Genomic DNA, 17,091 nt, shown 5'->3' with positions numbered 1-17,091 from the left:
TCTTCAAGAAGAGTACAAAGAACTCCCTCATACTTTTCATCCGGATTCAATAATTGTTACCATTTTGACATATCTGCTTTATTTTCTCTCTGAACCACCTGAGAATAAGTTTCAAACATGTCTTTATTTTGTCAGAGAGAAAAAAAAAAAACTTTTCCTCTACCCTCTCAAGTTAATGATTTGCGACTTGCAAATTAAGCTAACACAAGACAGATTATCAAAGAGAAAAAACAGATTTAATTACATACATGGGCCAGAAGTTCACAAAGAAATGTGACTCTAGGAGACCTTAGTATTTGAGGCTTATCTACCATATTAATAGGTGATGGGGAGAGATATGGTGCCCTTCTAGCAGAACAAATGACTTCTTAGAAGGTGGGAAAGAAAGGGCACTTATGGGAAAAGAAATAACTTTGTGAAGATAAATGGGCCTTTAGAATAGGTAGGTGGGGAGATATACTCTTAAGGTTTTCTTAATTTTCTGAAGCTTCCTGTTTCCGCTTCCTTGTACCCCTTTTACCTAAATGCTGGTATTCCTGAGAGCTCTATCCTAAGACACCTTCTCTTTCCTTTTAATTCTTTTTTAAAAAATATATTTTATTGATTTTTTACAGAGAGGAGGGGAGAGGGGGAGAGAATTAGAAACATGGATGAGAGAGAAACATCAATCAGCTGCCTCCTGCACACTCCCTACTGGGGATGTGCCCACAACCAAGGTACATGCCCTTGACCGGAATCGAACTTGGGACCCTTCAGTCTGCAGGCCGACGCTCTATCCACTGAGCCAAACTGGTTAGGACTCCTTTTAATTCTTCTACATTCTCCCAAGACTATCTATCCAATCCATGAGTTCAATTACATATTTGGGGTACATGAGCTCATACATCATATAGCCAACTAATTTCTCCTAAGTTTCAGACCTATACATCCAATGGCCCACTTGAAGTCCTCCCAGGCATTCAAACTCAAGAGTTTCAAATTGAAATGCTCCTTTGCTGATGTCCTGTTAATGGCACTGCCATCATTTAATTGTCCAAGCCAGAAACCTGAAGTCTTCTTGACTCCTTCGTGACCCGAAACTACGTGTAACCATCAAGTACAGTAGATTCTAATTTTGAGGTTTTCCTCTGCTCTTTCAATTTCTACTCACTAACCTATTCTATATCACCATAATTTCTTGCCAAGATAACGGAAATAGTCAGTCTCCTAACCAATTTCATTGCCTCCAAACTTTCTCCTGGCTAATCCATATTTACCCTTGGCCAAGGTGATCTACCCAAAATGCAAATCTCATTGTGGCCCTCGCTTGCTTGAAACTTCAATGAATTCCTATTTGTGATTAGGCTTAAGTACATACTCTCTTTAATGTATTTCTAACATTTGGCCTCTGCTAACCTTAGCTTAACCTTTTGTCACCCATGCCTGCAACACTAAGTAGTACTCAGTGTATATTATTTTAAAAATAAATAATATGATTTTTTTCTGATAAAATACAAGAGAAAAATTGTCTTACTTACTGCTGTATCCTCAGAAGCCAGAACAGTGCCAGGAACATAGTAGTTATGCAAGAAATATTTCTTAAATGAATGAAAAAAATAAATATCAGTTCCAATGACTATATGGGGATGAGCAATGAAATGGAACCTCTTAAATCCAATAAGCATCACTTACAGTAGCACATTTAAAATAGTCATACGCTAGAATTTGGCAAGTGTAAAAACTAACTACAATGATTGCAGAAAAAAACATTTTAAATGGTGTGGGGGGGAAGCACGTTCAACCAACTTCTTTGAAACTGATAATTTATTATGAATAGAAAAAGTTGTTGACATTTTATAAAAAAATAAAGTACAAGTTTATAGTACCCTCATTACCTATTTTCATGATTTTAAATTATGAATAAAAAAGTAATGCATATATTTAAACAAATAATAAACAAGTAATCAGGGAATGTAGTATTCCATATTTAATCATTATATAACTAAAAGAGATGAAGATACTTATTTTAAAATCAGAACATCTATTCCAAAGACACTTTTTTTAACCTTTAAAGACTAATATTAGACAATACACAGAGAGAACTAAAGCTTGAAAATCTAGAGAAGCAAAAAATATTTTAATTAAGAAGTTGATAAAACAATACCTTTAGATAATGCTATATATCAAGGATAATCTCCAGAATGCTACTCTATATTGTTTAGGAATGAGAAATACTATTTCAATAAAAATAAAAATACTTAAAAAAATTTTTAAGCACTCTATTCAATTAAAATACATGAGATATAATTTCAATTCATTGTATTACTGAATTGAAAAAGTAAAATAATAGTTGCCTCTTATTTAAATAAGGATGATTTCTCAAATGAGAGAAATTTCACTTATTATATCTATTCTCTCCAAAGGAGGTAAATTTACGCCTTCTCCTGGATGGTATGCAATATGCCTGGCCCTAGCCAGTTTGGCTCAGTTGATAGTGCGTTGGCCTGTGGACCAGAGGGTCCCAGGTTCAATTCTGGTTAAGGGCACATACCTTGGTTACAGGCTCTTCCCTGGCCTGGTCCTGGTCAGGGTTCATGCAGGAGGCAACCAATCGATGTGTTTCTCTCACATCAATGTTTCTCTCTGTCTTTCCCTCTCTCTTCTACTCTCCCTAAAAATCAATGGAAAACTATCCTCGGGTGAGGATTAAAAAAAAATGCCTGTTTAGTTATTTGGAGATAAGAAAACACAAGGTTATATCCCTGTTGTGTACCAACATCAAAATACAATTCATGTAGATCAAAGATTTGAATGTTTAAAAAATATGAAATCATTAAATTATCATAAAGTTGTTTGTGAATGTTTATAAAATCTTGAGACTTTAAAAACATATCACCAAAGGCAAACATGAGGCAAAGATTGACAGACCATGATATATAAAAACATAAAAATAAGCATTATATTCATTTTTATTATTTTTAAATTTATTTTATTGATTTTTTACAGAGAGGAAGGGAGAGGGATAGAGAGTTAGAAACATTGATGAGAGAGAAACATTGACCAGCTGCCTCCTACACACCCCCTACTGGGGATGTGCCCGCAACCAAGGTACATGCCCTTAACCTGAATCGAACCTGGGACCCTTCAGTCTGCAGGCCGATGCTCTATCCACTGAGCCAAACCGGTTAGGGCAAGCATTATATTTCAATAAAGTTTTAATATATTCACATGTAACAAATCCAACAGAATTCATAATGATAAAAAGCAGTAAGAAGACAATAATCACTCCCATGACAAATGGGCAAAGGATGGGGATTAACAAAAAGAAGACAATGGCCAACACATTTAAAAATGTTCAACCTTTTTTCTAACCAAAGAAATGAAAATTAAAATGAGATGCCATTTTAACTACCAGAAAAAACAGTGTAATGAGGCAATATGTATATATAAAACTTTGCTCACATTTCAAGATACAATTTTCCTCTTAGGATTATCTCAAGTTTCTAGAATATTTTTTAAAAAATCATAATATCCAAAAATTTGTTATAAAGATATTTCTTATAGATTTGTTCACAATACTGTGAGATTAGAAATCATAGAGGTTGATTAAATTATGGCATATTTAACACTGCAATATTATATAGCCATTAAAATGACACTAGTATATTAATAACATTAAAAAATGCTTATAATACATTGTCGAGTTTTAAAAGCAGCTTACCGTCCTGGAAGGTGTTGCTCAGTGGTTAGAGCATCCGCCTGTGCACAGAAGGGTTGCAGGTTCGATTCCAGTTCAAGGGTACATACCTGGGTTGCAGGTTTGATCCACGCCCCTGGTGTGTGTGGGAGGCAACCAATCCATGTGACAGTGTGTGGGGAAGCAAACAATCCATTTGTCTCTCTCACATCAATGTTTCTCTCTCTCTCTCTCCCCTCCCAGTTTACCTAAATTTTGTTTTGATTTAACATGTTTTCTATAATAAAAGTGTATTTCTTTTCTAGTAAGAATTGTTCTTCTATACAGGCCAAAAATTACATTATCTATCTCCTTCTGTTCCAATTATATACTTCCCAAGTAAACTCGTGACTTCCAACCTCTTTTTCCTAGGTATTTCCATTACAGAAAAGGAGTGCCCTGAACTATAGATTTCTGGTGATAAAAACCTAGAAATAAAATTAGAAGCCATTTAAGATGGAAACAAAGTGGTTAAAATGGAAGAAAAGAATGCTAGGAATAAAATATGAAAGTCAGGGACCTATAAAAAAAGCTATGGTATGATCAAGTATGTTTGTAAACTCTGTAAAATTGTGGGTACTGGATGCTGAAAAGATGATTATTACTGCAGGGAAGAATGGGCGAAGGATGTTGATAAAAAGATCTACAAAAGGACACATTAAAAAAAGTTTAGCCCTGCCGAAACCGGTTTGGCTCAGTGGCTAGAGCATCGGCCTGTGGACTAAGGGGTCCCGGGTTTGATTACGGTCAAGGGCATGTATGTACCTTAGTTGCTGGCACATCCCCAGTGGGAGGCATGCAGGAGGCGGCTGATCGATGTTTCTCTCTCATCAATGTTTCTAACTCTCTATCTCTCTCCCTTCCTCTCTGTGAAAAATCAATAAAATATATTTTAAAAAAAGTTTAGCTAAAAATGCAAATTAAAATAAGCATGTTAAAAAGCTTATTTTGAAATGTGATATACTGTACAGAGTAGGTAGCTTTGTATTGTCTGATTTAGTCCTGAAAGTCCATACCATCCTGAATTCTCTCCTATATTGGTTTATCATAGTATCTCCTCTTATGTGACTGCTTGGGTCAGACCAGATTTAAATGCCTATAGTACTATCAATGAAAACACCTATGAACACAAGTTATTTTGAACAAAATCCTTAGCCAACATCTTTAATATTATGATTTTAGGTCCATTTTGATTGGGGGGAAATGTTTAAAAGGGCCAAGACCTGTGAGATCCTCTGGACAACCAGAGCCAGCCTGAAGGCCTGGAAGCCAGGAAGGTATACCAAGAGGAGGTGCGATCTAACAGAAGTGTAGACTGACATGTCAGGGCAAATTTATGTTACTATTCTTCATTCTGAAAATTTGTCATTTAAGTACATAATAACTAGAGAATGTGAGTTTATGTAAACTTTTATCAATCTTACACAGGAAAATACTTATGTTTATTTTAAAGATCATTTACTTTATACAGAAAAAGAAACCTGGATCTTCCTGTCTCTCACCATATAGCGGATGGGGCAAAATTAGGTTTATAGTTGTGAGTATGTGAAACAGAATTTATTATTGTATTAATATTTATTAATTATTGTATTATTTTCCAAATGAACAACTGTAAACCTACTTTTGCCCCATCCTGTATTCTAGAAATTAAAGATCTCATTGTGGAAGTATAACTCTAAAGCAAACAGAAGAAAGTGTAGACTATTATTATGATTTTGAGATAGGGTAGGGCTTTTATAGTAACACTAGAGGTCTGGTGCACAAAATTTGTGTGTGGGGAGGCCCCTCAGCCTGGCTTGTGTCCTCTTGCAGTCCAGGAGCCCTTGGGGGATGTCTGACTGAAGGCTTAGGCACCCTCCCCACGGGGAGTGGGTCTAAGCCCACAGTCGGACATCCTTAGCGCTGCCGCGGAGGTGGGAGAGGGTCTTGCCACCGCTGCTGCACTCACCAGCTGTGAGCCCGGCTCAGGGCTTCTGGCTGAGTGGTGCGCCCCCTGTGGGAGCACACTGACCACCAGGGGGCAGGCACCCAGGATTCTCTCTGGCCCCAGCTTCATCCAGAATGATGTCCGGTCTAATTAGCATATTATGCTTTCATTATTATAAACAATGAATCTAGAAATTAATGGATTTGACTACATCAAACTAATATATCCTTATTCAAGAAAGGAAAATTTATAGATGGATGATGGATTGGGAAAAATTACTTGTAACATCTTAAGTGGGTGAGATAGATATTTAGGACATGGGTTGTTCTGTACCCGGTCAATTAGTAAATATTTTAGGTTTGTGGGTCATATGGTCTCTGTTGCAACTGCTCAACTCTGGTGTTATAGCACAAAAGCAGCCACAGACAATACATAGATGAATGAAAGTGACTGTGTTCCAATAAAACCTTATTTACAAAAATAGGTGGTGAGCAGGATTTAGCCAGCAGGCTGTTGTTTGTTAACTCCCAATATGGGATATACAACAAATTCCCATGGATCAATAAGAAAAATTTAAAACACTCATTGGAAAACCAGGCAAAGGATATCAACAAGCAATTGGAAGAATAAAAAATCCAATGGCAAAACAAGTTTATGGATGTGCAACTTGAATAATAGTCTGAGAGATGCAAGTTAAAAAGAATTTCCATTTTGTATTCAACAGATTTGTCAGAACATGGAAGTCAGATAGCTTAGGTGGAGTTAAGGGTGTGGGGAAACATGAAACCCTCATGCCTTGCCAAGGAGTGTTAGTTACAGAGGGCCATTCTAGAGAGCAATTTGGAAGTGCTAAGTGAAATTAAGTCTTCCTGTACTGCAAATAGAGGATAGCTCTTTGATAAAGGGCACCAGCCAACTTTATAACAACACACATACTTTAAAAAAATACATTTTTATTGATTTCAGAGAGGAAGGGAGAGGGAGAGAGATAGAAACATCAATGATGAAAGAGGATCATGGATCAGCTGCCTCCTGCACGCCCCCTCACTGGGGATCGAGCCCATAACCCAGGCATATACCCTTGACTGGAATCGAACCCACGACCCTTCAGTCCACAGGCTGATGTTCTATCCACTAAGCTAAGCCGGCTAGGGCACAACACACATACTTTAAAAAAATTCTGTAATTATAGACAATCTACATAAGCTTTATTTTTCTCATTTTAATAATAAACAAAAACACTATCATAGACTGCCATTAGTCTACAGATCATATGTATAGACTACTTTCTACCAATGTATTTTAGACATGTAAAAAATCTATATATATAAAAGCCTAAGCGACTGTTATGACCAAATGAGCAGTAGACCAGTCACTATTATGCACACTGACCACAGGGGGCAGATGCTCAACACAAGAGCTGCCCCCTGGTGGTCAGTGTGCTCCCACAGCCAACCTCCCGTGCCACCTTCCCCCAGCCAGCTGGCCCCCACAATAGGCCTCAATAGCTGGCCAGGCCGAGGGACCCCGCTCTGTGCACGAATTTGTGCACCAGGCCTCTAGTCTTAATATAATTAATGTCTAATTCTTTTATCATTTAGTTTTCTATAAGAGGAGACCTGGCTTTACAAAGCCTGATTAATGGCATGCAAAATTCACATGAATTAAAAAAAAAGAGCCCTAACTGGTTTGGCTCAGTGGATAGAGCGTTGGCCTGCAGACTGAAAGGTCCCAGGTTCAAGCCTGCACTCTCTATCACCCTCCCTTGCTCTCTGTAAAAAAATCAATAAAATATATTTTTTAAAAAATGAGACCTACCTGGCCAGTATGGCTCAGTGGTTGAGTGTCAACCTACAAACCAGGAGGTCACGGTTCAATTCCCAGTCACGGCACATACCTGGGTTGTAGGCTCGATCCCCAGAGGGGGTCGTGCAGGAGGCAGCCAATCAATTATTCTCTCTCATCATTGATGTTTCTATCTCTCCCTCTCCCTTTCTCTCTGAAAGCAATAAAATATTTTTAAAAATAATAAAATAAAGTGAGACTTCAATTTTGTAGGATGGAGAGCCAATTGCAGGATACTTCTCTTAGTCCCTTGTGGGTTTTCCCTCCTCTACAGTGTCAGGAACACTTCAGTAGGAAAATTTGAGAAACAGTTAATAAGCAGGGACAATTATTGAATACCTGTCAATCTTTAGCTACATAAAACTAAGGTAAAAGGATGTTTTCATCTCTCTTTAATGGGAAATTAAATTATACACACAATATTACCTGCTTGCTAACTAGAAATTGCAACTTCCCTTAGTCATTTTTTTCTACCTCCACCCTGAGTATAATCTATTGTAGCATTAGGTTCTGAAATACAGGCTTTCCTTTCATTCAATTAATTTGCCACGGTCTGATAAAATATACCATGGATTATTCAAATTAGTATGTCCTAAACAGGAAGAGTAGCTTTCAAATGCACTGATTAAAAGGCTTATTGTCTCAAAGTATATCACATACTTCACCTTAAAAATAAATTTGTTGCCTGGCTGGCATGGCTCAGTAGTTGAGTGTCGACTTACGAACCAGAAGGTCACAGTTGGATTCCCGGTCAGGGCACATGCCTGGGTTGCGGGCTCAATCCCGAGTAGGGGGCATGCAGGAGGCAGCCAATCAATGATTCTCTCTTATCATTGATGTTTCTATCTCTCCCTTTCCCTTCCTCTCTGAAATCAATAAAAATATATTAAAAAACAACTCCAGATTTAAAAAAAAGAAATTTGTTATTCCACTCTATGCTAGTGCTTAAAATTACTTCAAAGTTGAGATAGCTGTGACATCACAGAAACAATTTTCTTTCCAGTCTTATCACATGTTCATTTAAAGGTTCAATTAGCCCTAACCTGTTTGGCTCAGTGGATAGAACATCAGCCTGTGGACTGAAGGGTCCCAGGTTCGATTCCGTTCAAGAGCATGTATCTTGGTTGCGGGCCCAACCCCAGTAGGGGGTGTGCAGGAGGCAGCTAGTCGATGTTTCTCTCTCATGATGTTTCTAACTCTCTCTTTCTCCCTTCCTCTCTGTAAAAAAAATCAATAAAACAATTTAAAAAAAATAAAGATTCAATTATACTAAAGCATAGTCATTAAAAGAAAAATAGTTTACACTGAATTGCAAACTTTAAACAGGTGAACATTATGGTATTTAATTTTATCTCAATAAAGCTGCTAATAAAAAAGGTGGCTTAGATAACCAGTCACCTAGTCATGTTGCTCAAATACAATAAATTAAACAAAAAATGTAAAAACAACTAAGATCAGCCCTGGCCAGTGTGGTACAATGGGATCAGAGGCAAGGAGGAGGAGGAGAATAAGGCTAACCAATCAGGAATTGGGTTAAATTTTCAGCCTATTTTATTTGGCCCTTAATAACCTAGAAAGAGAATGTGTGCATGCATGGGTGTATGTGTGTGTACATATGGGAGTATGGGAGAGGGGTGGGCTCTGCAGACAAGGGAGGAAGCACGAGGACAAAAGGTCAAGAAGAACCAAATGTCACAGTTGAAGCACTTTCCTTTCATGCATTCCTAAAAATATAGACTAATTTAAAGAAGACTGTGACCTCCTGGTTCATAAGTTGACACTCAACTACTGAGCCATGCCAGCCGGGCAACAATACAAGGAAACATGATAATAGTCCTCTTTCTTCATCCATAAACAGGCCATTTCCAAAACAGTAGTGAGAGCATAAAAATCTTATTTTAAAGACTTCCTTCCATGCCAGCAAGGAGTTTCACATACAGATCACTTGAGTAAAAACTGAAGGCTGCTTTTAGACTCAAACCCTGGCTAGTGTTTCCCAGTGGTTAGAGTGTCAGCTCACGCACCAAAGGGTCTTGGGTTCAATTCCTGGTCAAGGGCGCATACCTGGGTTGCAGGTTCAATCCCAGCCCAGTCGGAGGACGTGCAAGGAGGCAACCAATCAATGTGGCTCTCTCATCGATGTTTTTCCCTCCTTCCCTTCCACTCTCTCTAAAAAAACAGTTGAAAAAAATATTCTCAGGTGAGGATTAACAAATAAAATAAATTAAAAAAAAGAATTTGAAAACAACTAAGATCAGCTCTGGCCAGTATGGTGCATTTGGTTGGAGAGACATCCCATACACCAAAAGGTGGTAGGTTTGATTCCCAGTCAGGGCACATACCTAGGTTGTAAGTTCAATGCCTGGTTGGGGTACATGTAGGAGGCAACTGATCCATGTTTCTTTCTCTCTCCTTTCCTCTCTCTAAAAATAAAAAAAACACAACAGCTAAGATCGTTCTATATGTAAAAGAAACCATTTTGACAGAAAAGAATACAAATATTTTTAAAAAGACAACACACAGATGATGATAAAATATAGACTGCTGGTACACATTTATTCTTTTATTGCTAAACATCAAATGCCAGCAACTATGGTATCTTCAAGTTAAATCCTATGAATGAATTACAACACAGTCAAAAGATTTAGAGAAGAAAATCTCTGTGCACCATTAGTATATGGACATTCAATAAATACCATAGGACAAACTGATGACTGAGAGCTACATATCCATGAAGTACAAGTTTACAATTTACTATTAGAACAGACAATGACCTACAAGAGTGATTATCAAAAGGTCAAGTTTAACTGCATGTCTTTTCAAACTGAGATGCTGAAAGAAATATATACATTCTTTACAGATCGTAGGTGATTTTTTTAAATCCTCAAAAATGTAAACAATGCAGAGTAGGAACACTGAAAATAAAATTTCACTGAACAAAATGACAACACAAAACGAACACTTTCTTCAAAGCCTCAAAATAATTCAATTTTTCTAATTGCTCTACAGAAATCAAAATGGATTATTTTCATAGAGATGATAATCTTCCAGGGACACACAGACCTTCCGAGTTATTTTTTATGTTAACATATATTTACAGTAAATAGTCAATAGTTTTTATAGCTTACTTAAATAGATACATGCTTCCCTAATCCATAAATAACACTAATTATCACCCATTCAACCATATTTATTAAGTATTTATGATGTCTCATGCACTGTGTCAGGGATGCAAAGAGGAGTATGACATGGTCCTTGCTCTAGAAGTGCCCACAATCAAGCTGAAGAGACAACACGTAACATTTCTTTCCTTTCTTACAGGATGAGGCCATTTGTATACAAATAGGACTGATCTGCGCAATTCCCAAATCCTGACCCTATGGAGCAACAGACCAAGGTGTTTAAAAGCTACAAGAAAATAATGTGGTTGGAGATTTTTTTCACCCAGAAAACAAAATTAATGGGAAGGATTTTTTTCTATTAAAATTTTTCCTCAGTTTTTAAAAAGCTGACCTGCACATATACATTTTCATTAGTAAATCACTTAGCTCACGTATTCAAATTAATTATGCAAGTATTTCATGGTATTCCCCAAGTTCTACCTGAACAGGTCTGAACATTACCCTGCTAATACACTTTGATCCTGAATGATTGCGTAACAAACAGAACCTGAACAGCAACTCATTAATCTGAAAAAGGTGAACCCCATGGAATACCTCACTTACTGAAGAAATTAGATACATGTCTGTTAGTGTTCCTGAGTGTATGAGGAAAGGACATATTTGTCATCAAAGTACAGCATGCTCATACACCTCTGAACTAGGCGGGGCTTTTTCGGCACAAGAGTAGGTTCCCAGGCTCTGGCAAATCCACGTTGGTACTCATGTGAAGCCATTCTCACTGTGCTACCAAGTGTTCTGTGGACCCAGTGAGGTAGCTCGGGGGAAAGATGGAAGGCCAGGACTAGATCTTTTATTGCCCAACACAGAGAAACGTGGGAGCTGCTGGTGAGGACAGAGCATAGCTCAGAGCTTAAGGCAGTTGCTTCTCGAAGACAGGAACCTGGGAGCTAGGACTCAAATAGCCCCAGCAGCGTAAGAAAAAAGGTCTACCCTGGAAGGGTTCCAAGCTGTGAAGCTCTCTGCAGAGAGTGGTAATCAGGACCGCAGAGGTCCTGTGGTGTGGCTTGTGATCTGTCGAATGACCCAGCTTAGTTCTGAGGTTCAACCCTAACTGCTCCAGCTCACGTGCTGCAAGTGGGAGACACTTCCTGCAGCTGATTCTAAATGTCAAGGCCAAGTGCTGCTGTGAGGGAACGGGGATACATTAGCAAAGAGGTAACTTGTGGGGCAAAACCTGTTTCAAGGTATTATAGGCCCTACTTCTTACTTTGTTCAATTATTTGGCATCATTTGACAAAGATTTCCCCTTTTGGGTCAGCAGATTTTTTTATAAAACTTTATTAATTGTAATCAGACCTCAGTTATCAGAAGATAAAACAATACACCATTAAATTTTAAAATACATTTCAAACAAGACAAAGGACAAGAGGTACAGGCTGAGAAAATGCTTCCCTTCCACTTGGCCAAAGTCTGGTCTCCTTCAAAAATGGATTAATGATGGTTTTTCAAGAAGTTTCCCCCAACTAATTTTACCAAATTCTGTTCTCCTTTTAAACTACTGAGACAATACGAAGTCACACAAAAACGGTTTAACAAGAATCTGCGCTTGTTGAGAAATTGTTCCACAAGCATCTGCAGATTGTAAATTCAGTCTTTGAAACTAGCATGTAGTCAAGGACTATACCTTGCGTTTCTTCTGTTTATCCCCATCCTAGCATTTGGATACTCTGGCTATAGGAGGAGCTTAAAAGTTGTTGGCTAAAATGTAATTTTAAGGGAACATTTTATATTTCAAACCAAGTACTGGTTTTCAGTATTGTATATTGTAACTCACAGATTCTGTCACATGAGTGCCAACATTACCGTGCTGTAACCATCCAGAGCCCCAGAGTCACGTTGGCAGCCAAAAGTATACTGCCACCAAGCAAGATGAAAAATCCTATCAGATCTTTCACATCATTGTCTCCAATCACTGAGGTAAGAGTAGCATCCAGGAACGAGTTTAAAATCCACTGTCCATCCAAAGCAAAGCAGGGCACTGCATTAACAATAGCCAGAGCTCCTGAGAGAGAAATCAGGTACCTGGTTAAAATCAGTTAAGGAGCCGATTGTGAGGTCTGAGTGGAAATCCCATTTCTAGGATTCAGGAGAAGATACTTTACTAGGACTGGATTCAAGATGACAGGTGACTTCCCTCCTTTCTCTGAATCGGTGCCTACCAGTACAGGCCATTCCTTTTTGGATCTCTACTATTTAAAACAAATAACATATTATTTTTAAGTTCAAAAACCTTAACTAGAAAACTAAAGGCCAACCATTTGTAAACTAAGATACTCTATAATGAACTCTAGGAAAGACTAAGTCTTTTAATTCTTTAATGATACAACAAGGAAAGGAATTTGGAAGAAATAAGAAATAAAATTATTTTTTGACCCTTATAAGCATTATCTTCCATTAGGAAACAAAGGTTTTGGCCCCTTGAACGCTATTTTACCATCATCTATAAGGTTATAGCATAAATGTAACTATAATGTAAATATAACTCTATTTTACTATCATCTATATGTTTATAGTGCAAATCCCTGAGATAAAGCTGCAATCTACAAGATACAATCTTGCCCTAACCGGTTTGGTTCAGTGGATAGAGCGTCAGCCTGGGGACTAAAGGGTCCCAGGTTCGATTCCGGTCGAGGGCATGTACCTGGGTTGCGGGCACATCCCCAGTGGGGGATGTGCAGGAGGCAGCTGATCGATGTTTCTAGCTCTCTATCTCTCTCCCTTCCTCTCTGTGAAAAATCAATAAAATATATTTTAAAAAATCAAAAAAAGAAAGATACAATCTTTATTGTACACATTTTTTAGTAACTGCTCATTTGTTTTCCATTTCATTGTTTCCCAAATCACTGAGGAAAGGAATTAAAAAAAAATTGAAAGTGGCAAAAGGAAACCCTCCAAACTGTTCAGTTTATTCAAATTCTACATAATAATATTTTTTTTAAAAAAAGTTCACCTTGTATATGCAAACATAATATGCTAAAGAACACAAGAGATTTTTGTCTTCTGAATCCTATTTTAGCAGTGGAAACGAGTCTTCTCTCCCTTATGTAGAGCTAGCAGGCCCGGAAAAGGCAGAATTCATTACCTCACTAGTAACTGCAGTTTTCATCCTTTATAATTCAACTCTCAATTTGTATTCTGGGTTCCTTTCCTTTTGTGCCCTTAAACTTCCTTTTCCCTTTCAATCTCTCCCCTCCCTCTGACTTCTTCCCTCCTAAGTTGATGTTTTTCAACTTAAAGTCTCTTTTTTAGTTGTTAGTAATTAATTGATATCTGTAAGGTTTATGAATGTCTATTTAAGGTAAGAAAGATCAAGTTTCACATAACACATTTTTAAAACATTTTCACACCGGAAAGGATACTTGACAAATGTCTCCACAACCACAGGCAGATCTATGCTTAGAAAGTTAAAACGTGGGATAAAACTGGTGATGCTCACTAAAAGAAAAAAAAAGGAATAATGCATATTATTCATATAAACAACAGCATTATAAATTTTACCATATAATAAAAAATTGGGCTAGCCTATTAAATTGGTTGAGAAAGCCTTTTCCAAACATATGAGACAGGCTTTGTACCACATATGAAAACAATCAATTATTCTAAGAACATCTAATAAAAATACTGGAATACAGAAAATCATGCCCCAATATGCACTTATATTTTGAGGTGAGAATAAGATAAAGTTAACTATATACCAAATATGAATACCAAGCACAAACTGATTTAATAAATACAGAATTTACATCAAAAGTCCTTACCCTTTCAAACAGGTATAACCTTAAAGTTACATTCACTACAACTATTAGGCTACTTAACCTTTTTGGTCTTGGTTTTTTCTTCATTGCTGAAAGAAGGATTAAGACTAGAGAATTTTTAAGGTCTCTTCTACTCTGTGGATTCCAGAATCCTGTTTTTGTTCAAAATATTTAAAAACTTTCTTGTAATTAAGTAGAACCTACAGTATACACTTCTGCATTAATAAGAATGATTCAGGTTGTACCTCAAGATATGACTATGATGCAATGAGAGCCTTTTAAAGAGTAACATAAAACCCACATGCCCATCAACTGATTAATGAATAAAGAAAATGTGTTATGCCCATACAATGGAATATTATTTGGCCATAAAAATGATGTACTGGACATTGATGAACCTTGAAAACATTATGCTAAGTGAAAGAAGCTGGTCACAAAATATTCCATTTATGTGAAACTCAAAGAACACGCAAATTTATAGACAGAGAAATTAGATTAGTCATTGCCAAAGGCTGGGGGATATTGGGGAAAAATGAGGAGTGATTGCTTAATGGGAATGGGGTTCCTTTTTGAGGTGAAAATATTCTGGAACTAGATTTTTGGTGATGGTTGCACAATTCTGAATATATTAAAAGCTACTAAATTGTATACTTTAAAAGCATGAATTGGCCTGGCCAGCATGGCTTAGTGGTTGAGCCTCCATCTATGAACCAGGAGGTCATGGTTCAATTCCTGGTCAGGGCACATGCACGGGCTGCAGGCTCAACCCCACATTGGGGTGCATGTGGGAGGCAATTGTTTCTCTCTCCCCTCTCTCTCATCTCTATTGTTTTTCTCTCTCTCTCTCTCTCTCTCTCTCTCTCTCTCTCTCTCTCTCTCTCTCTCCCTTCCTCTCTAAAGTCAATAATAGAAAAATATATATTTTAAAAGCATGAATTATATGGTATGTAAATTATATTTCAGTAAATTATTTAAAAAAGGAACACTAAAAAGCTTAGACAACAAAAGGAGTTAGACTATAGGATCTTCAGCCACATGGAGAAGCTCTATACTGTTCAAATAATTATGCTGCCCAGTTTTGAAATTATGTTCACATAAAATTCATGTGTCATGCACAAATTACTTTGTCATATCTCTATGATCCCTGGCATTCTCTGGGGTATGCTGCTCTTGTCACTACTTTTGGGTGCTTGGATAAAATTTAATAAACTTTCACAGAATATCTAAGGGACCAGCTCTATGACTTGGGCATAAGTGGAAGAGAAGGAAAAATGTATTACTTTCCAAAGGTAGACATGGGATTCAGCTCCATCTTGCTTTTATAAATTTTATTTAATACTTAAGAATAAGTTAGCAACACCTGAAACTAATATAAAGTTGTATGTCAACTGTAACTGATTTTAATTTTTTAAAATTAAAAATAAGAACAAGTTAACAAGACTTTGAAAAGTGAGCAAATTTATAACAAAAACTAATGCAATATGGCATCTTAATGATTTTATGAGGATCTACCACCATAATACTCACCTGTGTAGTGCAGGTGCAGAGGATGTCCTACATACAACATATCGATTTGGGGTGGGTGTTTCACTTTTATTAAGCGGGTGTGAGTTTCCAAAGAAGGGATTATGCAGAAACTTGAACTTGAGCCTCTTTTACAGTCTTTATTGGTTCTACAAACTTGGGTGGCTTCAACTGCTTTCCGCGCAGGTAGACATGTATGCTACGAATAAAATATTAGTCAATACTAAAAATGATTTATTAAAAGAAAATCACCAAGCTACAAGTCCTTCAATATCTTTAATGTCACCTAGCATATTAGGAAAAAAAATTTCATGTAAAAAATGCCATTTATGTGCACCTACTATAAGTCAGATTCAAGTATTTTACTTTGTCCAAATACAATATTACCACTATAAATTTTTAAAGATTCTCAGATGAAACGTGACACATGAAATGCAGAAATTTTAATAAAATGATACAAAGTAAAAGGGAGAGAAGTTTTCATAGATTCCATTTTAGCTCTATCTGCTTATCCTAATATATAAAAACCCTGGGTCTGTCATGACCGGAGGCTCAACCAACCAGAAGTAGTCCTGCAGTCAGTGCTGGGTTGCCATGGTGACCCAGCACTGACTGCTGTGGCTGCAGTCCTGGTAACCCAGCACTGACAGCTGAAGGGGTTGAGAATCAGGCCCAGAGAGAGGCCTGAAGAGAGAAGTAGGGTCTGATCCGTAGCCTCTGTGGCAGATGTTTATCAGTACTTGCCTCTCTCTTTCTCTCCAGCAGCCGCACCTCCAATTCTCTCCAGGCTTGCAAGGGGCTGTGATCAGCCCCGCCTTTCTGATCAGGCCCCATTGATAGGCCCAGAGACCCTGACTGGTATAGAAACCAACCAATCAGAACCAAATCAGGGTGAAGTGTGAGGAGCCAATGGCTGCCTAAAAGGCAGAGCTTTTGATGCTGTCTGGTATAGAAACCAACCAATCAGAACCAAATCAGGGTGAAGTGTGAGGATCCAATAGCTGCCTAGGAGACAGAGCTTTTGATGCTGACTGGCATAGAAACTGACCAAAAAGAACCAATTGGCCAGTAGAGGAGAGCAGTTGGGGGCAAGATCAGGCCAGCAAGGGAGGGCAGTTAGCGGTGATCAGGCAAGCAAAGGCA

At 37.6% G+C, this 17,091-nt stretch overlaps 1 protein-coding gene across 1 annotated transcript in view; it reads right to left on the bottom strand.

Moving 5' to 3' along the window:
* Window positions 1–12,416: 12,416 nt before the first annotated feature.
* MBTPS2 (membrane bound transcription factor peptidase, site 2) overlaps window positions 12,417–17,091 on the bottom strand; it is a 55,158-nt gene continuing 50,483 nt past the window's right edge. The window contains exons 9-11 of the mRNA XM_006752995.2: window positions 15,952–16,147; window positions 14,029–14,104; window positions 12,417–12,691 (exon numbers count right to left, since the gene is read on the bottom strand). Of these exons, the coding sequence (XP_006753058.2) occupies window positions 12,469–12,691; window positions 14,029–14,104; window positions 15,952–16,147 (495 nt within the window). The 3' untranslated portion in view covers window positions 12,417–12,468. The remainder of the gene's footprint in view (window positions 12,692–14,028; window positions 14,105–15,951; window positions 16,148–17,091) is intronic.

The sequence above is a fragment of the Myotis davidii genome, unplaced genomic scaffold (assembly GCF_000327345.1).
Source record: "Myotis davidii unplaced genomic scaffold, ASM32734v1 scaffold930, whole genome shotgun sequence".
NCBI classification, from domain to species: Eukaryota; Metazoa; Chordata; class Mammalia; order Chiroptera; family Vespertilionidae; genus Myotis; species Myotis davidii.
The sequence above is the reverse complement of the archived record's forward strand: the minus strand, read 5'-3'. Positions and strand labels throughout refer to the sequence as shown.